General features: G+C 41.8%; 1 protein-coding gene across 1 annotated transcript in view; it reads right to left on the reverse strand.

The window, feature by feature from the left end:
* Positions 1-15,259: 15,259 nt before the first annotated feature.
* Positions 15,260-26,651, reverse strand: part of DNAJB6 (DnaJ (Hsp40) homolog, subfamily B, member 6) — an 81,943-nt gene continuing 70,551 nt past the window's right edge. The window contains exon 10 of the mRNA XM_010585816.1: positions 15,260-15,324. Within this exon, the coding sequence (XP_010584118.1) occupies positions 15,287-15,324 (38 nt within the window). The 3' untranslated portion in view covers positions 15,260-15,286. The remainder of the gene's footprint in view (positions 15,325-26,651) is intronic.

The raw sequence follows: 26,651 nt of genomic DNA on the forward strand, positions 1-26,651 counted from the left end.
AGTTCTTTCTGTTAATATTGGTGAGTTGTGGTTGTAAGCATATATGCATTTGTGTGAACAAGATGGTAAATAATCAGAAAGATGATTGGAATCACAGTAGTGTAGGGATACAAATACAACCACCACTGTTGTACAAGGATTGGTTGCCATGCCCTTGGCATGTGTTTTTTGTCAAAATACCACTGAGTAATACATGTTTGCTGGGTATATATTATAGCACATACTAACACAAAAAGGGGAGGAGGCATTCAGTGACACATTTTGATTAATTGCTTAACAGGAGCTTCCTCATACTCATTACAGCTATTCAGCCATATCACTTTCTAAATCTGAAGGCACAATTTTATCTGAGAGTCCATATGGCTTATCAGGAAACTGTGCATATAGAAAACTACCACAATCCTGAACTGAGATAATATTTATCTAATAGACCATAACAGCTCGGAAAGAGTCAATATGGTCTCTCATTTGAGCATGCATTTTGATATGCATTCTACCTATCCAAACACAAGTCATTTACATTGCAAGCTATCTGCCTGGTAAATCCATGTTTAGGTAATTCTTAGAATGGTGGATTTTTTTTTACAAGAAAGATTATAAAGATCACTTGAATGTATTGTAGTCTATGGACTAATTTGGAAATTACTGAGTATTTGCCTGATAGATTGTAATGGACTCTGATGGAGCTGTTGGCTTTTATCAGCTAAACCCATATTTTGATATGTAAGCAAATTTGAAAAAGCAAAATATTTGCAGAATAATCATCCAGGCTGCTCTGTCAGACTTGCAGCATCCTGCCTGCTTTGAGTCACCAGGTCGATGAAAGGAGCAGACTATCTGCTACCAGGGTCCTGATCCAGCAGAAATGAGCCATTACCATAAATTCTCTCTTATCCCTTCAACTCAGAGAAGCCCAGGAGTATGAAGAGCAGATTGCTGGGGGTTAATGGCTGAGTAGAAAGTGAAGAGGTAACGCTGCTCACCTAATCCCATACAACTTTGCAGAGAATATCCTATGGTGAAGCCATACTTGCCCTAAGAGTCCTGATTGGATCCCTGGCTGTGTGTATAAGGAGTCTTTAACAGTATAGTTAAATAGGCTTAATGTTCCTCGCTGTCTGTATTTTCTGTTCTGTTTTCCCTCTGTTGGAAAAGCAAAGGAAAAGAAAGAGAAGAATGGAGAGAAAGCAGGGAGCATTGGAATATAGAAAAAGAAAATTAGCAACAGGATATAGTTTAGGTTTTATTTCAGTGTTTGGATACTGTTCAAAGTGAAGGGTAAGAAAATTTTCAAAGAGCAGTTTTTTGTGAAAAAGACACTTAAAGAGAATCTTTTTGTCAGTATTTTTTTTTTAAGGCAACATTTTTGGCAAACCACAGCCAAGGAAAAGTAAGTTTTCCTGAGGAGGGACTGTCCAAAATCACAGTGGCCCCTCAGAGTAAACTCTGAGAGTCCACAATAAGAGGGATGAAGGTGTCTCTCCTCTTCACTGAATGTAGAGGGACCCCACGTGGCTGGTGTAGACTATGTGCCTGCTTCCTAAATGACTCAAGTTAGGGGAGACAAAACCTACTCCAATTCTGCTTTTTCACCAAATCCTCTCATTGAAGAAAAATGGAAAAGCAGCCAGGCAGTACCAGCCTTTCCAACAATTTTCTGTAAGTTATCAAAGCAAAACTCCCCATATATCAAGGTTTGCAATCCTTTTAAGTAAATTGATTTCAACAATGTGTTTATACCATCTCCAAGTCATTTGGTGGCATTTCCAGAAGAGGCAGGAGGTGCTGACACTGAGTGGAATAGAAAGAGAGTTACTCTGTGGTGGAAAAACACAGAGAGCAAGTGACCTTGTGTGCTAGAGTTTTGGTAGGTCTTAATGCAACCATGCACAGAGTTGCAGTTATTATCGTTATGAGACATTTATGAAGTCAGCCACAGAATACTAAAATTAAAATTCTGATAAATAATGTAAACTGAAGCACAAATTTTTATCAGATCTCACTTTTCTGAAGGAGTATCAGTAAAATGGCAGTTGACATAGTGCCAATAAGATAGTATAATGAAAAATAGTATTTAATTTCCTTGAAAATGCATTTAGATTTGATTGTTGAGGGTCTGCCATCAGCTGTTAAGCCACAAGAACAGGCATCAAGACCTAATAGAATGCCTACATTACCCAAACCCTTCGTACTAGTTAAATAAATAAATCTAATCCATATTCCATTGAAGCTATTGAAGAACCAAGTTGCTGTGTGGCAGAAATGAAAGTGGCATGAAGAAATGAAGATTCTGACCATAGAGCCTGCACTAATTACTGCAGCTTTGCCTTAGGTTTTAAGAAGAGGATTAGAAAGGAATATACTGAAAAGAAATGGGCCACTTTCTGCCCTGCCATGTCTTGCCCATCTCGCAAAGTGAAAGAGGAGAGAAAATGAACCTTTGCCCAGTATCCCCAGCTTACCTCAGTGTAGTATAAGGGTATCTGGGAATTCACCACCTAATTTCTCACATCACCATGGTGTACAAACAACCCAAGCTTGTTACTGTGTATTCTGCATAGTAAGTGTGCTACACTTCATTTCCATTTAAACAGCAACACATACTCAACAGTGCATCTCTCTGAGGCTTCCCACATACCTTTGTATCTTGTCCATCACCTACTAGCCTCAGTTCTTGCTCTTCCTCACTTCCTACTGCCATCAAACCAGTGATAGTTGTGCCTGATATTCTCAACAGTACTCCTATCCCAAGCCCGTCTCTGACCACCTCCTGTTGTGGTCTTCAGCCATATGTGTAGCTTTTGTCTCAGCAAAGTAAACGTATGCATATTTCTAACCATAGAACAATTCTAAGTGTAGCCATCACATTATCCCCGTTTTAAGGAGGAGGGATTTGAGACAAACAGTTACTAAGTTCAGGAAAGCAGCCTTTGCCATCAGTGAGAATGGGCTGTGTTTGAAGCAGATATTTAAGTGCTTTGCAGAATCAGAGCCCCAATCACCTGTGTGCCTCAGTTTCCCCATTATCACTTGGGGACATGCCATTTACTCACATTACTGTTATGCGGTGAGCTCCCACTGATTGTATGCTCATGATGTGCTTGGAAAAATGCCATTAGCTTTTCCAAAGGTCTGAATTGCCTCTCTTTAATTTTAACTGGTTTTGGTCATAACCTCCAATGTTCTTTTCCTGTAGATTGCGTCTGTGTGTGATTTCTTTATTGGTAAAATTAAAATGCATCAGGAAAGTTCCTGAACAACAAAATGCAGTACTCCAGCCTCCTGGAGTTTAATTATATTTGTATGCCCACTCCTGCTTCAGTGACTCTTTCAGAGGTTCCCACTCACAGCTGCAGCTAAGTGGGCACATCTTAAGGTGACAGATTGAGAATATATGTTCAAGTACATATATAAGTGTATATATAGATTTCCATTCCTCCTTTGTTTCTCTCTCTGCTCGCTGATGTTAAAATCACACACTTGTAATTTAAACCCCAACATACATTGTTATTTTGAAAAAAAATAAAAGTATTGCTCACCTTCATCCCTCCCCTTTCACAGGATTTCACACATTATTTGCCTGCTTGCTCACCCTCATTTCTGGTTTGACAAGGGACTCTCATAAAGCTAGTGATCCTCTTCTTTGACCATCTCCTTGTCATCCCAGCAGAAGTATTTCTCGCACCACAGCGTTCCCATCTAGGTCTAAGCTGACAGTTGACTAGGAAAGCTTCAGATCCAAATCAGACTTTGTGACATAACTGATACGTTCCTCATAAGACTCTGTGGAGTCTCATGGCTTGTATCACATTATATTTACCTGAAAAATTCAGTGTCTGGTCAATACTGTAAAGCTTTCAAAGTTTAAGGCGCTCACACTGGCAGGGTGGGGGGAAGCCATGATTCTGGGCTTACGTTTTTACATCTGTTTGCTTCAACCATGCTTGTGCTGCTTTTGTGTTCACTTTCTTTGAATATTCATGTGATTGAATTCTGTGTCCATTAACATTCACAGAAAGTGAACCTCAGAGCTGCACACATATATTTGCAGAAGCAGTGGTTTACATTTGCACGCTTAGGTATTCATAGCTAAAAGCACTCACCCAAGGAACAAAATCAGTACCATTTAGCCAGCCAGTCCCATGCAAAACTGTTTATTACCCACAAAGAACTGATTTTTGATCCTGCTATAGAAATTTTTTTGCCTGCTCATAGGAGAAAAATGTGTATTTAAATAATCCAAGGAAATCACTACTTTCCATAGATTTGTGCAAGCAGAAGAAAGCTGAGACAGATTATGTATTATAAAGTATTTGTTCAGAATTTGGATCCTCCTGCCACAAAAGTGTGACCTCTTGTAGATGTTAGTGGTATAGAAACTATGACACACAGCTGAGCAGATACAGGCTTTTCAGCAGAGATGTTACACATCCACCTGACACAGTTAATTAAAATGTCACTTCTATAGGAGTAAAGGGAGATGAATGTGAGCCAAACAGCTGAGCAGAGAATTTTGTTTTGCCTTTGAGCAATTCACTGTAATTTTGTTTAAACACAGGGTGGTTTTTTTCCCATTGTATTGATCAGTAGAAAGCTACATAATATACCCTAAAAAAACACTGGCATATTCAAACCATTTGCTTCACAACTTACGCCTATTGATCTTAAACTTTTCAGCCTATTTGGTGTGGTGGCCTGGCACACGAACATCAGTGCAAAGACCCCTTTTGATTTCAGTGGGAGTTACAACAATCTTGCCAGGAGGGTGTTTAGCATCAAATGCTGTACTAAGTGACGACATGGGGTTAAGTCATCCTCTGTCAGGGTATGTGAAGTAGCATGTGGTTTGTTGAAAATGTAGCCTAAATGCAAATGCTAAATTGGCACAAACGTCGGGAGCATGTTGATGATGCGTGTGGATGGCACAAAGCTGGGAGGTGTTCCCAAACAGAAGAACTGGTATGTTGTACAGAAGGAATTGCATGGCACTTTGGACTAAAATAATGCAAACAGCATGAAATTCATTCGAGATGCAAAATATTAACTGATCCATGTGGAACTAACATGCAAAACACCTCCTGTAAGATGTGAGCTCATCACTGGGAAATGACTGAAAGGTCGTGACTTGATCTTAGGGCAGCTGTGAGCCACCAGCCTGGGGCACTTACGATCATATATGTGTATATATATATATATATATAAAAAAAAATGTATATATATAACTCCAGTTATACCAGGAGTAATATTTCTAGGAGAGCTAAGGATGTATTAAGCTGAGTACCATGATCTGGTGGGCTGATCTAATGGCTCACTACTGCCTTAAAAATGGCGACATGAGTCTTGTGCCTTTTCCCTACACTCAGCCGCATGCTCCCACTGTCTCCTGTGCACCATCTCTAGTTTCCTCAGACCCTTTTCACGGTCTTCTGCTGCCTGTCAGTCCAGTCTCCTGTAATTTTTGGTAACCAAGTTAAAAAAAATGGGTCTTGCGGTGTTAATGAGCTGCATCTATTTGCAGAGGGATCCAGAGAGACCAAGAATGCCACATGGTAAATGGCAAGAGTGTGTAGCAGAGAGCAGAGATAGGGGAAAGAGTAAGGAGTAGGTCCTTCTTCTACTGGGAAGTGGCTGTTAGGTCTGTGCATCCCATTTTGGGAAAACTGCTGCCATAGTGTCTTCGAGTAAGGCTTTGTCTGAAGCATTGCATACAGTATGATGGTCACAGTGGGGATGCATCCATCCAAGGGATGGATCTTTTGGTGGTATCTTTTCAGAGTAGCCAGAGAAAGGTTGTTCAGACTGCCTCGCTGCCCTCCAGAGATGCTCCTGGGGAAGTTGGTTGGACTCGATGATCTTGAAGGTCTTTTCCAACCTAAATGATTCTATGATTCTAAGTTAGGGGTTGGGACTTGCCAGTTGAAAAACGTGTACTGCCAGGTGGCAGCCTGGGTGAGAGACTTACTCCTAGATCTCTAGTCTGTGATAGCAACTCGTCAACAAGAAGCAGACAGTGCCCTACCTCGAGGGAGCTCTCAGACTCCGGCATGCCAGCACACAAGAGCTGCAAACACCATTACATGGTCCTTTTTGTAAACCTATTAGGGTTGGGGTTTTTTTCCCCCTCTATTGAAAACCTGGTCCAGAACCTGATTCCTCTACTCGGTAAAAATCTACTCATTTTCAGCTAAGTGTATTTAAGACCAGTGTACACAGGGGATCAAGTAAACTAAATGGCAAAACAAGAGAGGAGGCAATTAGCAAGATATAAAGCCAGGCTCCTAGTTACCACATTGAAAACAAATGGTCACAAGGAAACAAATAGAAGAGGCTACCCAGGGATGACAACCAACCACCAGCACCTAGACTCCCCAAAAGCCTTTTCAGTTGCCAGACCTGGGAATCAAGAGCTCCCGGAGACAGCCTGCCTTCCAAATGACTCCCGTTTCCATTTCTACGCATACTGCTGGTGTTGTGTCAGCTTCAGGAACTGGTGACCTGGTTTTCATCCAATAATCCCTTCCTGGGCACCCCTTCAGCATCAAGATCTTTCACCGTACAGCTACTTACCCATCTTTGTCGGAGGGGCTTTGGCAGATGCTACGCAAATGTAAATAATCTTGATGACTCTCTCAGGACCCAAATCTGGAGTAGTGAGAGGGATCCTTTCATCCTTTCCCATGTAATCACTTTGCAGCAACCATGCCATCCAGCTCTCTCCCCCTCCAGACACTCCTTTACTGGTGTGCCCAAGTCTGCAGGTCTCAGCATCCTTTAAGTGATACCTGAAAGGATACAGCAGTGATGAGGAGTGCCAGGGCCAAGGTCTGACCAGTGCGGTGCTCAGGAGAGCGGGAGCATGAGGAGGCTGGGCAAAACATGAAGGATGAGGTGTTTTCTGTCTTTCAGAAAGAGAATGGGGAAATAGGTCTGGAAAATAGAGCGGGAGATGTAAGAGGAGAGGTGTGAGAACCGGATGATTTATGTGTATGTACACATGAGAGAATGAGAAGCAAAGTTTCGAATTGGCAATTGTTTTGGATTTTTTATTGATTATAAATTGAAACTCCAAGCTATAATTAATAACCTGAGCCTGGACCATACCTGTTATACAGAGTTGCTAACACATCTCTATAAAATGTCTTGCAAGGCAGTAGCTAGACATAAATTCTGTGAAGCTTATGATTTCCAGCCTGTTACCAACTTTCTGTAAAGATGGTGCATTGTTATAAAACATGACACCAGCCATGGCCATGAAATGCTGCTCGGAAACATCTTTTCCAGCAACCATTTTCACTTTTTGTGTAGTCTTTTTAAGATTTCTGTGGCCCATTTCCCCCACCTTCCCCTCTGTTCTTGAGTAAAATAAATGAAATAGTCATATGTGAAAGTATGTTCAAAGACTACTAATGCTATTTTAATGTCTGTGTTTGTGTCATAATTCACACTTTTTGCTTTGGAGACAGTGATTTATACTCACGGCTAAAAATTCAGATTTGGGCTTGGGGCTGTGTGATTTGGGCTGAGTTGGCATTGCCATGTTTTGACTTTGTGGATGGGGTTTTTTTATACAAAATTTGTTTGACTTGACAGGCCTAAAAAGGGGGCAAAACCACCCAAATGCTTTTATCTCTTCTCTTACATGACTTCAACAATAATATAATAATTTTCATTGTAAAGTGCACTAATGCCATTTTAATCATTTATTGAGCAACTAACATAATACAAAGGAAAGGATGAAATGGAATATTTGTGGCTGCAGAGACAGATATCATTATTCAAGGGTAGAAGCATGTGAAAGGGTAAGGGGGGGTTTAAAGAGATACTCTTTTGTTGTACTTAACACTGATAAATGACATACAAGTCAGGATAACAGGGCAGAGCTCCTGTCAGGGAGACAATGATAAATGTGGAAGCTGGGACAGAAAGGTCCACTAAACAGAAATCTGTATATGACACGTTGTACATTTGATAGACTTGTCTGCATGGTCTGACTAAGCCACAAAGCATTCCTCTTGGCTCAAATTATGGCCCCCGAGCACATTTTATACAATCACTGAGCTCATGTTTGTTTTCCCATTTTTGTATGGCAGCAAAGATCAGTGCCCCTTAATCAGTGCAACACACAGGGCTAAAAACAGTGAGGAAAAATGTCCTTATACAAATATAATTGATATCTCTTTCAGGCTAATCATTGTATAATATAAAACAAAAAGCAGGCAGACCTTTTTATTATTACTGCTGTCTCAAAAAAAAATACTCCTTTTGAAAAAATGCCCAGCATCAGCCTGTTAATCAAAAGTTCCATTTAAGAGAAAACAAAATCCCCAATTATTTCTTCTTCATGAATAAAACAGAACGTCTGTGATTCATGCATTAAGCTTCCTACATCCCATGTTCCCATGCAACATGACCTGTACTTCTCAAATGTCCTCAGCATCAAAGATGAAGACGGAGGAGTGGAGACAGCCAGAAAAAGCATTCATGTCCTCAAGAAGCAATTTTAACAGTTCACAAAGGAAAAAAAAAACCAAGAATACACTCATGTAACATTCACTGTACCCTCTTAACAGGTGACTAAGGCTTGCGCTTTCAATAGGAGGAATGTGCATGAAGGGATAAGTGTGATACCAGGTAAGAACACAAAGATTCAATGAAAGTAATTCAGCAAGATTGGTGGAAGATTAGAGGGTGATGGTCAGTCCCTTTTGGATTCCTTTAAGCACACAGACATTTTTACTGGCATATACTGCCAGTGTCACTGAGCACTGTGAGTCTAATGGCGTAGTGGAGAATTGCCAAGTTCTAGGTGGAAACACTTTCTCTGTTACAGCAGGTTATGAACATAGCGAGTGTCATCTCATGCCTTAGGTGAAGTACTGTACATATGCTTGTGGGTACCAATATGTGCTGACACAGTCTAACAAAGATGAGTCACAAGGACAGCGTTGAAACCTGAATTTCAAAGCTATCCAGCTTCATATCTACAAGTGCTGAGCATCAGTTCAGAGCCACCTACAGTATACTGGCTGCTTTTGTCCTTTCCCATCTCCAGTATAGTCCCAGGGAGTGACGGACCAAGTGTAGAGGCACATCTGCACTCCAAGCCACGCTAGCCTCTCACTTAGTGAATTTAGAACTGGGAAAGCAGGTGGGTCAGAGCCTAGTCCCCCTCTCCAGCACTGCAGAGGAGACAGAGACAGCCACACAGGAATCTATGTTCACTTTTCTGCTGAAAACTCCCTTCTTCCAAAGTCTACTGGGACTGTGGGAGGGACCAGCGATGGTGCTGTCAAAAATGTTTTATAGGGAAAAAATATTGGAGGCCTTCCACACAGGTGGCTTTGCTTTCCAAGCACTCACTGAGTCCAGGAACGGGTTCTGCAACCTGTTCTGCAGAGGAGAGAGGTCAGAGACCGTCTCTACGACCCTACAGCTGAGGAGAAATCCCAGGGAAGTGTCCCTGCGAGGGTGGCCAACCCCAAGCCCCTCTTATCAGTTATTGGTGCGGGAAGTGTAAGAGCCACGGATTTTAAGGCCAGGCAGCTGGGTGCCCACAGAAAAGCTGCAGATTTGGGGGGAATCTTAAGAAGAAACAAGTCCCTTAAATAAATTCTGATGTGTTTGGGACCACTGCTTTGTAGAAATTATGTTTAATATAATACAGCCTCAACACTGTGCTGACATACTAACTACCTCTGCTACTAAACACTCATAGCCTTTGCCTCTGGATCTGATACATCCTCTGTACACCAGAAGCAGTGGGAGGAAAGAGTGTACTTGGTTTTAATGCAACTTTCCTCCTCACTGCAGCTCCGTAACGCTAGCTCTTGCAGCAAGAAGGGCTTGTTTACCCGCCTGTGTTTGCACACGTACACTGGCATGTTTTGCATCGTGTCAGTACTGCAAAGTCAGTAAGCAACAAGGGTCCGCATGTGCCTCGAATGGCCTACAAAATACCCCGGCAAATGCGTGGGAGCCCCTTCAAAGCATCACTGTTCATAAAGTGTTGCCTTGATGCCACAGCTAAAACTGGTTCAGTCTAAACAGATTGATCTGGGGAGGAAAGAGGGAGAAGGGAGGAAAATAACATGCTATCCCCCACACGCTGCTTTCTGTCTTAATTTGTTACTTCTTGTAATGCGGGTAAGAGTTAGCTTACAGAAATCTCCTGCGAGTCCCTGGAATCAAATACTGCATTAAAATAACAGATCTCACATTCATGATTTTAAAACTGTATTACAAGAGTTTCTCCAACTAAAATGCATTTCTACTACTGAGTCTAAATATTGATTTCAGGATAGCAAAGTTGGCACTTTAGGATGGAAAGAGAGAAGTATGCTGCATTTTCCCCCTTTTCACTATTACACTACCTTTTTTGGTATTAAAATAGTAAAAAGGGAAGAATTTATTAAATGTTAGCTGTTTGTTTTGTATATCTTGTTTTTTTTCCATTTTGTTCCTGTAAATTTTTTACAAGAACCGAAATAAACTCTAGGGGGATTTTTTGAAGAAGAAAAGTCTATTCAATAGTAACGTAAAATGCAAATTAAATATTTGTTCAGTGTTTAGTCATTCCTCAGAGACCAAAAGAAATTCTTCATCATGACCTCCATGCTGACCTTCACATCACATTAGAAAGTTTTAGTGTTTATGTGGAACCATATACATTGTCCCTATAAGTAATTGTAAAGAAGAAATGAATATTTTACAGCAATTGCAATTTGTTTCAAGGATCATTTTGTGAGATATCTGCTCGCTGAAGACTACAGTTTACCTTTTTACAATTTCATTTAATGATCTGACATTTAAGACACTTCCTAATTAATTCTGTATCTGCCTAAGCCAGCTGTGATAAATTTAACCTGTGCATACAGGATTACATTGTCGCTTTTAGAAAATACATCCAATAAGAAAGGGTGAAGCTTCCATGATAGGACATTTATGTCAACCATATTGTAAACAGTGAAACTCTTATTGTTAATCTGGAGTAGCTACTGTACTAAATAGCAAGTGTGAAAGGCTGCACCAAGTAGGGGTGGGGGCATAGACTGCTTAATACTTCACAGAACATTTTTCATGGTAAAAGTTGTTTTTTTAGCACATGAAAACAGTTATTTCAGAGTTTGGCGCTTGTAGGATGCTTGTTTATAAAAAGTTTGCTAACCAAAATAGTTCCTGTATGGAGCACATCTGCACGGCAGCAGTCAATGCGAAGCAATCCGACAGGAATGTGGCATGTGTAGTCCCCTTCGTAAACCAGAGGGAACCGTCCCAGGCAAGGACAGAGCCTGGGCTGCAGCTTGTCGCTGGATCGACCAGGGATGCTGTGGTTAAAGAAGTGACACTACAAAAATCGTCTCCCACAAATCAGTGGTGGGTTAATTTTTAAAATGGCTTTATAAGCAATAGATGTGACAACTGTTGACACGATTTAGAGACCACTGGACCACCAGGCAGAGTAGACTCTTTGTTAACTGTGTACAGTTAGCCATGGAGCTTGCTTATTAATCAGTGAATAAAAAAGCATTTTTAAATCTGACAAACACTCCTGGATACTGCCCTAAAATTATGCACTGCAAGTTCAAACTTTTTCCTTGCATCTTACTTCCAGGTAAATATTCCAGGTTTTTTTTCTCTTTTTGTTCAGCAAATTAAAGCAGGAATGTGAACGGGCAGTTTTACATGCCACAAAAGTTGGGGGGTTTTCCATCAAAAAGCAAAAATCTCTGGAATAAGATTATAACAGATCTCGAGCCGTTCATTATTTGCTATAGAACAGATCATGCTGTGGAGGAAATAGTAATTGTAACAACTGGAATAAGTCTAATACTTCTAAATTTCTGTTTCTATGGTGACTTTAATAAATACTCTTTTCAAGATAAATTTAGATACTCAGGAACACTAATGTTTCCTGCCTTCTGTTTCAGACAAAAATAGAATTGTATTTGCAGAGATATGTTTTAGACATATTTGGCATGTCTTCCTCAGATTGCCACTTTCTCGGTAACTATTATTTTTTGTGGAAAAGTAGCAGATAGCCATAAATGTTAGTTTATTTAGCTTCGAAAAAATTGTGGTTTGGAAAGAGTCAGCTTGCAATAACAGGAGTAGACTTGATGTGGAAAAGGGAAATTCTACAGCTCCCGGGGTCCCAGCATGAGACGATTTCAGCTTTGCTATGGCCATCGCTCCCAAAAACCCGCAGCAGCAAGAGGAACAGCCTGGCCATCAGAGGTACTTGGTTGCTTAAATGTGTCCGGTGGCTGCGGGCTTGTGCTACAGCTGTTCCTGGCCCGGCCTTGCAGCCTTTGCTTGTGTGAGCCGGCCCCACTTCAGCACAGGGCACTCTGCAAGTTGGGCTTCGCAGGAGCAGGTCTTCTCATGTCCTCCCCATGAAGTTTTGAGATTTAACGCTGGTCCGAAGTGCCATAAGCATTTTTTTTCCTTTCTTTCTTTTCCTCCTATGTCTATAGAACTAATAACTTTAGGTCATATTAGGTCTTTGATTTGAAACCAGAAATAATTTGTAAACAGCAAAATAACGCCCATGTTTGAAGTCTTCCACCCAAGAGGGAGCAGGAGCGCATGAGGCTGGAACCGCTGGAGCAGGTTGCGGCTGGTTTTAGTTTTGTAGTGGAGGTGTCCCTCCAGTGGCTTCTCCAAAAAATGCAGGATTGAAGAAGAGTATTTTATACTACTGACTGAAATGAGGTGCTCTCACGTCTCCCAAAGCTAACAACATGCCTTATTACCTTGGAAAAAAATGGCAATGAATTAGGCAAACTGATGTCAACACTCATGGCTCCTAATGGAGCTCACAACATCCGACTGACAGGAAATTTAGGCATGTCCTTCTCTTGAATGAAAAAGAGTTATTACCCTCCTTTATTTATCCTTATGATGTATTTATGTCTTCCCTAATAGCAAACACCTGAATGTGATTCTGACCCCAAAGAGCTTATAAACAAAGTGTAAGAAAAAATGTACAGGAAATATGGGAAATCATGAACAAATATATTATTTAGTATAATATACTCTGTGTAATATATATATAATATAGTCTGTGTAATATCAAAGGTGGTGGGTTTTTTTCTTAAGCCTTATGGCAAAGGAGAATTTAAATAAGAGCTTTGAAGGCAGGTAATGATGTACCTTTGTGGCTTTTTGCAAGATGTCTCTCCCCAGCCCGAGGGCCTGATGGAAGAAAGTATACAGGTTCTTGTTGGAAAATTTAACAAGGGGATGATGGCACCTCAGCAGGGAGTAACCACCTCGACAGGCAATGAAAGCTGATGCAGAAGGAACTGGCCAAGCTGCGCCCGGAGAGCCAAGGCAAGAGGCTCATATTCAAAGTATTTGAGAAAAAGGTGTCAGTGTGGAAAAAGAAAGGTGAGAGGCGATCCAGTCTAGAGAATGACCTTTGATAGCCCATGGGTAGGAGCAGGGTAGGATTTAATTTCTCAAGGGCAATGGAAAGGAACCTGCAAGGATCTAGGTATGAAACACTGGGTGTCTGGAGCAGAGATTTACCTGTGTGCATTGCTGGGAAGGACTGGCTGTTAGACTAAGTCAGAAATCACAAACCACTGAGATTTCAGTAATCACAGCTCTGCTAAATCCCAGTTAATATGATGACCAGGTTGGGAGCCTGAGTGACAGGCAGAACAGTGTTATCACTTGCCAAGATTAGGAAAGGATATAGAAAGGAGGAAACATCGGGAGGAAACATTAAAAACTGAACCAAATCCAACTGGGCACTCACAAAGACATGCCAGGATTTTAATCTGGACAGCAAAGGTAGGATTCAGCTCCTGCTTAGGACGTGGAAGTCAAGGTGTCTGCCACAGTGGCTGGTGTGTAGGGCCCTGTTACAGTCAATGTCAGTCTGACCACTGGAGCCCAGAGGGCAGGTCAGCTGGCCAAAGGTAGGTCAGTACTTTAGGATGAGCTCAACTATTCCTGAGAGTCAACGGATGGCATTGGCTAGAGCTCCACTGTTGGCAGTAAGTAGGTGCTTAGACAGAAGGCTCCATGGAGACAGCTCTCTACAGGTGCTTGCCACCCAAGGAATCCAGTAATTCAGAGAGCTGTCAGCACTGAGAAAATCCTGGACCCAGGGATCAAGGCCAATGATGCCCCAGAGAGGGATGGAAAGAGAGCTGAGAAAGGAGCAAGTGGACATATAAGAGGAGAATTAGTAGAGGACAATAACTTGCATGGAGCAGGACCAATTTCATATTTAAATATTTAGTTCTAGGTCAGCAGAGCTTTGGCTATCAGAGGTATTGAATATTTGTTTACTTTCATAATTTTATGTAGCCTGAGTGAGGATTTTTGGAGCCCTAGGTGGACTTCTTTGAAAGGTAGCTTTTTTCTTTGTTTATCTATGTATTAGATTTAAAACAGACATTTTAAGCCAGGGACACTATATTCTCATCATAGCATGACCCATCACTGGCCAGATAAGAGAAATTTCATCCACAGTTTAGCAAAGCACATTGTATGTAACTTAAACATTAGTGCCTCCTAAGGCCAGGAAACAATTCGCACACTTAAATGCATCTAAACACTTAACTTGTTTTTAACCAGAATCATGGAAAATTACTCATTTAAATACTACCAGGGATCATAAGTCTCTTCCCCAGTCTCACTAACTTTTACGGCACTTGAATTTTTAGCATTTAACATTAAAATATAAGCGTTATGATCTTTATTTTTGGATGTGGTTTTACTTTGCTATAGAGCTGCTTAATTCTCTGCCATATCTGGAATGACATTTGCCATGGATGCCAGCCAATAAGTTTGTGAAAGTTTTTCTGGTTCCCTGGAAACCTTCCCTAACATCCCACCCTGCCCAAAGTTTAGACAATGACACATCTCAGCGTTAAATACTTCCCATGCCTCAGTTCTGAAAGGATTTTTCCCCTTTGCATATGAAGAAGAGCTGACATAGCCTAGATCGGCTTTTGAGACATTCTTGGAATAGTCAAGATGCTCCGTGTTTAAGAGAAATATTTATTTTACAGTTCACAGCCAAGGGCAGCTGGCCTGGCTCAGAACCCATTGACTCCATCAGGAATTGGCTCAGGCTGATATGAGCTGCTCTCAGCCAGCCAACACATACATGACCGACCGAAAGTGTAAACCTGAGAACTGGAGGAATTGTGCTACCAGCTAATAAAAAAAAAAAAAGAATGAGCTTATATAGATAACACAAAGCAAACGATGTTTGGCCTGCAATTTTAAGAGGATTTACCTTCGCCCAATCCTTAAATGGCTTAGAGAGCTACTGAAATGCAGATCTGGGCCCCAGTCCAGTGCTCCCTGGGAACAGAAGAGACGCGTATCAGTATCATCGAGTACCAGACTCCAACCTAAGAGACCCAAGCAGCGGATAAGCAGCCTCTGTGGCAACACTTCCAAAGGGGGAGCAGTCAAAATGAAAGGAAATAAAATCAGAATACAAGTTGTTTTACTGTAAAAAAACCACCCAACCCACAATTTAATAACTACTCCGTAATAATATTCTTCAGGCTCTTTCTCCATATAGACAAGTCCTCCAGCACTTCCTCAGGCTATCAGAGAGATTTCCAGAAGATTTCCTGATTTCTAGGCTTTTTGCACTGTCTCCTGTTTGTGGAGCATCTGTTTCTTCCAAAATAAGCAGGACTTACTCTCGCTGGCGTTATCCCTTTTACACATAAAATAACATGGGTAGAACAATAACAAACAGATGTGATATATGATATATCATAAACTATAACAGCAACATCTCTCTCCAGCCCAGGAGGGTTATTTAATTCATCAGGTTTAACGAGTGTTCAAGCAGTTTATGGCACGTACTGATTCATGCAATCTAAATGCAGCCATGTCATTAATATCCGATAAATCTTTCTAAGCAAGAATCTATGCTTTCACACAAAAAAATAGTATCTGTGTTACATCAAGGGCTTGTGTTTCGGCAAATAAATTCAACTGGGATTTAGGCTAGTGGTTTTAAATAAAATTATTCTGCGCTGAGTTTAGCACTTTCTAATACTAGTTCTGCTCCTGCGCTGGGTCAGTAGGAAGGTGCTGAGATCGTGCAAAGAGTAACTAGCTCCCATGAGAAACCTTGCAGACAGATTGGTATTTGGGGGTGTCTTGCTAACAATGTGATTTTATTCCCAGTTTGTGAAATCTGTAACCCGTACTTAGTAATAAAGCCTACACAGAACAGTATTACAAGTAAAGAGATGAGACAACATGAGACTTGAATTAATAATATAGTGGTTTCCAGCCAGGGGTCAAGGTCAAAGAGCATTTTGATAGCGAAATCAGCAGCCGTTATTTTCATGTGCCTATGTCTTGTCCACAGCCATACGTTATGCTGAAAGAGCCATGTATACATCACGAGCAGACTGATAAGAGCTTCTGGCAACACTCCAAAAGTAGGCTATAAGGAGAAAATGACAGTTGGGAACTGGCAAATTTGTGGTTTTCTTCTACGTTTTTAAAGTATGAATAGATTTTCCGGTGGGGTGAGGGAGGTACCAGTAAAATATTTCCCTGGCATCAGAATTATTCATCTGAAATAATTCAAGGAAGGCAGTACTGGTCTACAAAATCCTGGTTAGAAGAATTTTTAAAACAGGAAAACTAGGCAGAGTAGGGATTATGGTCACTTTACTAACAGTACAGAACAATACACATATGTTTATTTTGGAAGCTTATCATTAGCACCAGTCAGAATAAAATGCCTGAAGCTAAATGTATAAATTTGTAAAGATATGGAATCCATTTTAACCACATACTAAGCAATGAATTCTTTACTACAGCTAGCCTTGATACAGTCATATGTAGATCAACAGCATCCTTGAATACTATTTGACAACATAATATTCATATACTGAGGTAATTGTATTTACAAGCCCTGAGGTTAAAAAGGGGGTGATGTAGATTCAAACTGGATTGATATCTTAGCTTCAGAATAAATTATCCATTTTAACTTGGGTGAGTTACTTAGAAATAGATTTATAAGAAAAACTTGGGCACTCTAATACCTAAATACTGTGATACCTGGTGCAAGCCAGACACCTTAGGGAATGGCATTAAGATAAGGTAAACTGACCTCACAAAGTGTTGTAGGGGAAGGGGCTAAGAAAACCCACTTCCATATGAAGCTCTCCTGTGGAGAGTACTCTACAGATGGTAGACATTAAGGTCAAGTCTACCTTTTTTTACAAAATGTGACATCTCGGAGGCAAGGTTACTGCTGCAGACCTGTGGAGCCCATTACATGGTGCTCACAGGCTGTACGACTCTTGCTCACCATGTCTGGCATTGGGTATAATCTTGAGCTGAAGCTTTCCCATGCTGTATGAAATTCTTGAATAGCAGTTTTAAAGATGCCCAGTTACTCTCCTCCATCCAAGAGAAGAGCCTTGTGGGCAGCGGATAATGCTGTGAAGCTTTCGGGCAGCTGAGGGTTGTGAACCTGCTACTGCTCCATCCCAGCAGAAGGTCTCATCTGCTGAGCATAAATTGAGACCATCTTTAGGCATGTGGCCCTTTTCAGGGTAGGCTCTGAAAGTGAAAATGGGCACAGAGCAGCTCGTTGGTGACTGCCAGCAGGAACGCAGGTTGCTGCATGGACTTGGTGGTTGTGTGTCTCTGAATGCAGAACATACAGGGATGTTTAGGGAGATCTCCAAGGAGAACCTGAGGAGGCTGCAGGCTTAGGACACCATCAGGTTTAGCCAAGGAAAGGTGGTGGCCGAAGGCTGGGCAGGTAGACTTTGCGCTTTGGCACTGGAATTGCTTTTTTATCTCTCCATGCCCTGTCCATACGAAGGAGATATACCAGTTTTTCCCCAGCTGGCGATAGAGTGGCAAGGAAAATTAAAAAAAAAAAAAAAGAAAAAGAAAAGAAGACAGTTATACAGTGGCAAAGGCTTTATAACTAAAAGCTAGACAGACAGAGACACATTACCTCAACAGCACCAGAGTCTGAGGCTGAAAAAGAGAGAGAAAATTGTGTCTGTCCTGGAATTAATAACTTTTAGAAAAGTGAGTTGAAAGCCCAGAAGTAGACTCCAAATTAAAACCATATCTGTTCTCTCTTTAGCAGAAAAGTGGTTAAAGGCACAAAGCCGATGGTGGGAGCAGGGCTGAATTACAGTGTGACAGTGAAGGACCAGTCATGGAACACACAGTGCACCAGCAGGTCTGAAGGTGGGTAAGTGAAGATGCCCAGTTATGCTGCCCTGGCACAGTTTACTATAAAATGACTGCAGGAGCCATACAATAAGAAAGGCAAGGGATGCACCAAATGGAGGTGAGCTGTCTGTGCCCCCTGAAAGCTGCCACCAGCCCAACCTGAGAAGCTGCAGGAATGAAGAAGAGAGGGCTGGAGCTGGACTGAGCCTAGAGGAGACTGTACCTGGAAGGGTCTCATAAAGAAGAAGAGGACAAGGGCAACGAGGTGACTTGTGCCAGAGCTGATGACTATACAGTAGTAATGTAGTCAGTCCCCTCCCCTCAATGCTTAGAGTCAACTACACACTTGAGCAAAGGCACGATATGAAAAGCTGAAGGCTCAGTGAAAAAATTTTGAGTTTTAATAAGGAATAATTTATTCACATGCCAGTAATAATTTACCCGCTTTCTGCTACTTGTAAACACAGTCACATTGTTTTGTGGTGGCAGGGAGGCTGCGCGGTGGGCGAGCACAGTGCTCCTAGCATGGAGCAAACAAGCTTGTGCCACATTCTCATGGCAGAGGCTGTGCTAATGTGAGTATGCTCGGGGCATGTCTGGTATTTTTGGAAGCCTGAGCAGATTCAAAATAGCTGAGTGGTGATGTGTCTGGGATCAGGAGGCCAGGTCAGAGGGGATTAGGAGGCAGGATTTGTGGTAGCATAACTGCTTCCAGCTCTCCTGCATCAGGCAGCATCCAGGACCCTCCATCACCAACTATGTCCTTTCCTTCTCACAGCCAGGCCAGCTCACTCTCATGTTCAGTACCGTGGAACATGGGTCTTCACAGATTTAACCAAAGGTATAAATGTTTCACACTGCCTTTGGGGTCACCGTGCAAAGCAGAGCAGTTTTATATAAAGTTGATGGACCTAGAAGGACGACATAGGCACTGGTCCCACTGGAAAGACATTACCTTAGGGACTGTATTATGTATATTTTTTTTCTTCCAATCTTTGCCACAGCTGGAAATGGAAAAAAAAACAAACCACAAACCCCATCACTTTCTGTTTAAGTTGCTGTAAAAATCCAGTCCATGCATGCTTTGATAGGAGATAGCCTAATCCTCTTCTTGCTTGAGTGGTCTCTCCAATTTCTGCCGTAGAGCTGACAAGTCCCTTTGGGTTTATGGTGAGGGATTTTTTTTAGACTTTTTTTTTTTTCTTTTGCTCTACTGATTTTACCTCAGGGGAAGTCACTGAGATTTTTTTTCCACAAGCAATAGCTTCTTATTTATTTAGCTAAGCTATCTAATTCCATTAAAGGTAGCTGGTTTGGGGGCCTTTTTAAACACTCCTCCTTTTGCTCTGGATTCTTGAGATCTTACGGCATCTTTTTACCACAGTAGTTGGCTTGGATAGTTAGGGTTACATTAGGTTTGTCTAACAAGTGGAAAAATATATTTAAACTCCTCACAGAGGACAGTTACAGGGTCTGTTCCACACCAGTGGGACTCATGTCCAGCGTGCTGGGAGCAGAACTGAAGGAATGCCAGAAGAGAACCAGTCACATTGCTTCTGCACTAACCCACGCCCCAAAAATGTGAGTACCTACAAAAGGGCAGGTTACAAATGCAGAAGATAAATAACTGAAGGAGTTTAATAAGTTTTCCTGTGATGGATGTGCTGAAATTACCTCTAAATCAACAAGGTGTCTTCTGCTAGCCCTGCTCTGTGTCACATCCCAGAGTGGTGGACATCACAGCACAGGAACAGCTGGATAAAGAGTTTCAGGCTGAATTATGCCAAAGGGCAGGAATGTGTTGTTCCTCCAAATACAATTTAAGCTGTTCAGTTTTGGTTTCTCTTGACAAACATGGGATAAACTAATTACATTATTTTGCAGATAGCTGTGGATGGAAGTGAAATAAAACCCCTTATCTCTGGGAAAGCCCTTGGATATGGCTGTGGTTGTACAAATACTTGCACTGCAAATACAATTAGGCAGAATGAGTGGGGATGCAATGAAAGCCACTAGTAGAAGGGTGGAGTGGGGCATTTAGCAGACCTCACCCAACTCCATCTCTGATGTGTCTAGATTTCAGGGAGAGGGAGAAATGTGTTGTCTCAGTATTGATAGTACGGGGGAGTACTCTGTAGGGTTGAATGTCATTTTTATAAGCTACAAGACTGTTTAATCTGTACTGCTCCACATTATTTCTCTGTGTGCTTGCCTTGTGAAAGCATGATTGAGTTCCTGGTCTGAAGAATTAATGAGCTAAATGGATTGAATGAAGTGCAAGAGAAAGGGATTAAATTACCTTATTTTATACATGGGGAACAGAGAGATAGGCTGACTGGTAACCACTTTAAGATTGACTCAAGAAGGCAGGAACAGAGTCAAGAACTGCATGCAGATCCTCTAAGTCCCAGGCTACTCTCTTAACCATGAAAGCCACCTTCTCAAGTACAGACTTACATTTGTAGTGTGGCCATGCATCATACATCAAACCACTTTCTGCCTCCAGCCCACCCTCACTCCAGCAGATTTCCAACTTTGAACTTCATATCTGTAGGGGCTGATTCCACCAGCAAAAACTGGGATTCCAGATTAATACACTTTGCAGCCCCAAATGCTCAGGAATTGCAGAAAACCAGAAGGACTCTAAAGAAGAAATTGCAACAGATATTTTTACAAAGGTGACAAATTAGGCTAATATGCTAGGAAATTCAGCTGTATCAAAAATGAGGATGAGATAGCTTACAAAGTAGAAAGCTCTTGGCTGATGCCGAAAAGCTGTTTTAGTAATGGTTTCAATTTGACAAGAGAGTCAGGAACACACCAACCTCTTCCTAAGGGGAAAGCAGAGCACTGCTTTATTTATAAGGGCAGGAACCAGATGGGAGTACATTAAGCTTTGTGGAGCAAAGTTCCTTCTAGGCTCATAAATGATAGCAGGATTTGGGGGTTTCCTATGTAACTATTGGAGTTAACTCATCACAGTGAAGTGCTTCATGTTTGGAGCAATCCAAATTCGTTGGCAAAGGCTGCTTTAAGGTAATGTGGATTGATGGGATTTCTTCACCACTGCACTTGGAAGGATGCATCATGATTTAATTCACTGAATATCAGTATATATTAGTGCAAATAGCACAGCAACTGCCAGGACTAAATTAAGGAATGGTTAGTTCTATTCAGAAAAACATTGTGCACTTCACAAGGTTTAATTTAAATAGGGAGAACTTTTATAGAGGACACATCCTGATAATGTCATAAAATTCTGACCAGCTCCTGAGGTAGTAACATCCTGAGGTATTTCTGTTACTTGGCTAGTCTGTTTCCTGATCAAAATAAAATACCCTTTAAGAGTGAGATTCAGTGTAATGATACACATAGCAATAGCTTATTTATGTTACCTATGTGAAGCCTTAAATAAGTCCAGAATTTTACCTCAGACTATCTGTGTCAGTATAATTAATGTACAACACCTCTTCAAGTTCATGTGTCATTATCCCAGTAAAGGTACTTATTGCTAGAAATACAGTGCTAAAACACACAGTGCTGAATCCTGCACTAATAGCCAGGTGAACACAACACAAATACGTCCTCTCCAAAGTGGGACAGCAGGAAAAGCTGCACCTGTAATAAGTACATCCACATGCCAAAAATCCCAGACAGAAGGAAAGAGTCTGATACAAAAAGTATGGTATTTTTTTTAAATTAATCTTCAAAGTACAAGAATATAGCTGTGTCCTGGGGCTCTAATTTCAGATAAGGAAACAAAACTGTGGGCTTCCTTTGACAGCTCTCTATCAACTCTTGCAAGTTGAAGAAATAAACTACACCAAAGTCCCGTTAAGAACAGTGTAATTATATTTGTCAAAGTCTGTATAATTATAGCTACGCTGGCAGCTGTGTTTATGCTATTTTACCCACTGAAACCCATTCCTTGTAGCTAACTCAGCACAAACCCTGTGTTTAGTCCTGGCCAGAGACGGTCCTACCTGTGTAAAGACATTGCAGTCAGACAGGCAGTTGCTTGGAAGAAGGAACTGAGTAAACCGAAGTACCTTCTGTAAGGGATGATGCCTAAAAGAGATAATAATTCCAGTTGTGGCTGGGTGTTTCTCTATGAGATACACTCTGGGTTTGCCATGAGATCATAACTTCAATGAAAGCGTCATTAAGTGAAATTATATGGTCCCATGTAATGTAGCAGATCAGATTTTCATAATATTCTCCTCTTGACCATAAATCAAAGGAGTTCCACTGAGGAGACCCAAATCAGGCTTAGATCACTCCAGTGTTTGGCACTACCTGAACAGAAACTCAGAGGCCTGAAAAATAAAGGCTCTGCACAAAGATACTCAGAAAACTGCTGATTCCACTGTTTTAAACTGATAAAGGCAATTCCAGTTTGCTTCAGCTTCCTACAGCTAGTACAGTATCCATACTCTTGGCCTAAGAAAAGTAGTTGAAAATATCCAGAAGGGTGCTTAAGGTACATACAGATCCACATATGTGTGCATGCATATTTATTTCTATGGAGAAAGAAACAACTTTCAGGTGTTCACTGCAGCTTGACCAGAAATTAGCCCCAAAGCACAGCAAGAAGGCTAGCAGGAAGGGATAACAAAACATCTCCAAAATAAAACTTTACCTGACAGAAAATTGACTTTTTAAAATTAATGATCAACTTCTTCCCGTCTGATGTACCTTATTCCTAAGGGAACATTCATCTTTGTCAAAATACCTTAACGAAAATCTCTTGGTTAACTATTTTTCTGAGCAGCTCAGTTCTATACAGAGAAATAATTTGCACCCTGTGTCTTTGGCCCTTTGTGCAGCAGCAATAGTTGTGTATTCAGTGTTTGTCCTTTCCTGTGCAAACATGCAGATGTACCTTTTTGGAAATAGGGCTTCTTTCAACAGTAATTTTGCAAAAAGCATGGCCCCTTATGCCGTGTGTTGTAGGACAGAATCATCTGCTGAAGTTAAATTTGATTCCTAGGAGGTGAAAAATTCCGCCCTGGGCTGGAATCACTTGGGTGGCTCTCCAACATCAGGGGGTTTGGGGCATCACAGCTCTCCCAGAGCATCCATCCTTGGAGGTGTGGGGTCCCCACGCCCGGCTGAGGTGACCCGCAGCTCTGCTGCACCCTTCCTTGGCATGGGAGATGCAATTACGAGGAAGAGCTCAGGGTTTGGCTTCAACTGTAATTTCTTGCAGAGATGCTTATTGATGCACTCAGCCAGACAACGTCCTCTCTCTATGTAAATACACCAGAACTGTAGTTTAAACCACTGTGAAGCCTAGAATAAGCCAGAGGGTTGAGGGGACTTGGAGACCATGTCTATTTTAAATTAAAAAAAAAAAAAAATCCAAAGTGATGAGGACCTCCCTTAGTTCCTTTGCCCTAAGAGAGGCACAAAAAGTGTCCCCAAATAGGTAAGCTCTTTATTTACTAGTTCTTCAAGAAACACAAGACATTTTCAGCACAGGCACCGGGGAAGAGGGCCCACAATTGTGCTGTCTAGGAGCAGAGTTGGCCCACAATAGCTAAGGCCAACTAGTAGGCAGCAGAGAGGTTGCTGCAAAAGAGCAAGAATAAACAGAAAAAACAGGAACAGCCTCATAGACCTCCCCAGACATCTCTAGGTAATGCCTTGCACAGCTATCAGGTGAAGCGGTTCTGCTTCCCTGCAGTTAAATTGGTCCATTTTTTGCTATCAGAATTGTGGGATTTTAATAATAAATCTTCAGTGCTGACCATCATCTCTCCAGTGAGTGAAGGGAAGTGATAGCAGGTGCTTGATGGTCAGCTTTCCCCTTCCTCCTCCCTCCATCATCTCCAGCATCCACAATGTGTCCTTCCCTGCCAGCGTGCTTAATTTCACACCAACGCAACTGCTTTCCACATAGGCATCAAACCCTTAAAAAGACAACAGATGTTTTCTTTATCATCATCTTTTAAAAAAATTCTTAATAAAAGCTGAGATTAAAATATATGTATATTATAAATTGCTCCTCAGCACTAGACAAACAGCCTTCACACGCCAAAGGTAAAAGCTTTATTTCAAGAAGGCAAACACTCTGATGGAAGATGCAGACCACTATTGATTGCCGGTCCATAAATCACATTTATTTTCCAAATAATAGGAAGATTCATTGTTTTCTGCCAAGTAGTGTCACCTGGTAATAGGAGCCAGTCAAAGCAACAGTAATTTTCACACCATAAAAACAGTATCAAGCCTGTTCAGTGAGTAGGATGAATGCTATTGATCAGGGGAAAAAAAACCCTATAAAAACAGGAGACAAAAGCAAAGAAATTAAGTAATGATGTATTGGGTGTGTAATGAAAGGTCTGTTAACATTTCCATTATTCAGCTTCCCTCCCCAGATGCCTCCTCTGAAGCATTTACAACCCTGCTAGGAAACCTTCTCCTCAAACCAGGGCTGCAAGGGGTTAATGGTGTGAGACCGACACTTAGAGAAGGGGAGCTCAAACCATAGTATAAAAATGAAGGGAAAGGTCCTGCCCCGATCTCTGTTCACTGACACAGCAAAAGCCCCGGAGCATTTCACTAAATTGACTTTTTCTGCTGCAAAGAGACGTAGGGCTAAAGGGACGGGGACTGTCGAAGAGTCGCAATCAGGAGAAGCCAGAGCTGTGGGAAAGGAGACACGTCCACCTGCCCTGAATCTGTCCGCTGTCTGAGGGGCTAGAAACTACAGCCCCCCAGCTGAGTCCACTCATAGTCCAAATAAATAGCACAACAAGAGAAGTTGAACAAATAAATCCGTATTCTCAAAATTTACCAAAACTTTTACAAAAAACCCCTCATCCACCGTCACCATAGCAGGTCATGTACACCAGATACTTCCAGACTGCCCAGCCGAGTGGCTGTTTGCTTGTGCAGCCTTGGGAAATCCATGGGCATTTCAGCAGGAGGCAAAGCAGTTGGCTGAAGGTCTCACCAGATCAGTGGTGGAGAGGGACTGAGACCCATTGGTCTCCACTGATTCCATCACCCGCATCCCATAGACACAATTTCATACCCAGGGCTGCCGCAATGTCCTGAAGGGTCCTGTGTGCTTCTTCTTAATGACCACCAGCAATGCAGCCAGCAGTAATGGAAATGAAAAGCCTACCTTGAAAACCCTTTGAGTTTTTCTGCCTGTGTCTAGGCATCTGTCATTCTCTGGATTAAATTGAGAAGTATATGGCCAGCCTGTAACCTCCTGCCTTTCGAAATCATGCCTTCATATTCTCAGTTCTACAGCAGTGACGGGTGATGGCATTATCACCCTCTTCTAGTCAATGCCAGCAGAAAGAGTAGCCCTAAAACAAAGGCAATCTCACAGACTTTCCCCCTGCCAAGAGAGACAATCTCATCCTGATGACTGGAGTTTTTGAGCAAGGTTAACCCTTGCTAACAAGAGACTGATGACTTCTCTGGGTGGAAAATAGATTCTGAGGCAACTCTTTGTTAGCAACTTAAACAAAACATTGCTAAACCACAGACCTAAATCTATCTGCTAACTAGCCTAGGAAAAACTTAGTAATCTCTGCATGAACCAGCGGTTGTTTCATAATTGGGCTGGTAGAAACACCTATAGCTCTCTAGCTTTCTCAGCTGACACATCACAATAAAACATGATATGAGGTGACTCATTACCATCATGTTCTATCACATCCCATCTGCTAATGCAACCTGAGACTTGTATTACACGTGAACTGAATAATATTTTCCTAAGTATTCATGATAAAAAAATCTGTGGTTCCAAAGGAAGTCATTTTGTTGATTAAAAACCCGCCACCAAACCTGAATCCTGCTGAGAAAGAAGAGGCCATGGGCTCAGGTGCACCCAAAAAAACCTTCCTGCAAACCACAGCAGGGCTGTCTGCTGGAGCAGAGGCACAGCGAGCAGAGGTTACCTGCCACTCGAGCCTGTGTCTGCACTCAGATCGAAAACCTGTTGGGCAAAATCGTATTTAAAGTGGAGCTGGATCTGAACCGGAGCTGCAGAGCCCAGCACACTCTGAGCTTTGACAGATGCTGACACAACCTTTTGGGTCATTGGATCAACGGGCCAGTTTTGACCTTGCACTTTAAGAATGAGTGTTTGACTTCCTGCACCCTCCCATCTCTCTGGATTCTCCCTACCATCACCGGTGTTTCCTCATAACTAACTCTCCAGACGTTTAAGATTTCCCAAATGACGTCAGTGACCCTAAAACCCAGTAGGTGAACACTTGCATGGAGCTGTCCCTGCCCAAAAGATGCTGAGGGCAATAGGGAGAGTCACAGCCCAGCTTGCTACAGATGGGAAATATAATCTGCATATTGGACAAGAAGGCGCTGGAAGTGGAAAACTGTTGCACCGCCATGGGCAGCACTGCAGAAATCAGGGACGCATGGAGTCGCAGTGCCCACGTCTCCAGGCGCTGCCTGCAGGGACGTGTCACACC

This window comes from Haliaeetus leucocephalus, unplaced genomic scaffold, assembly GCF_000737465.1.
Source record: "Haliaeetus leucocephalus isolate CR32 unplaced genomic scaffold, Haliaeetus_leucocephalus-4.0 Scaffold0, whole genome shotgun sequence".
NCBI lineage: Eukaryota > Metazoa > Chordata > Aves > Accipitriformes > Accipitridae > Haliaeetus > Haliaeetus leucocephalus.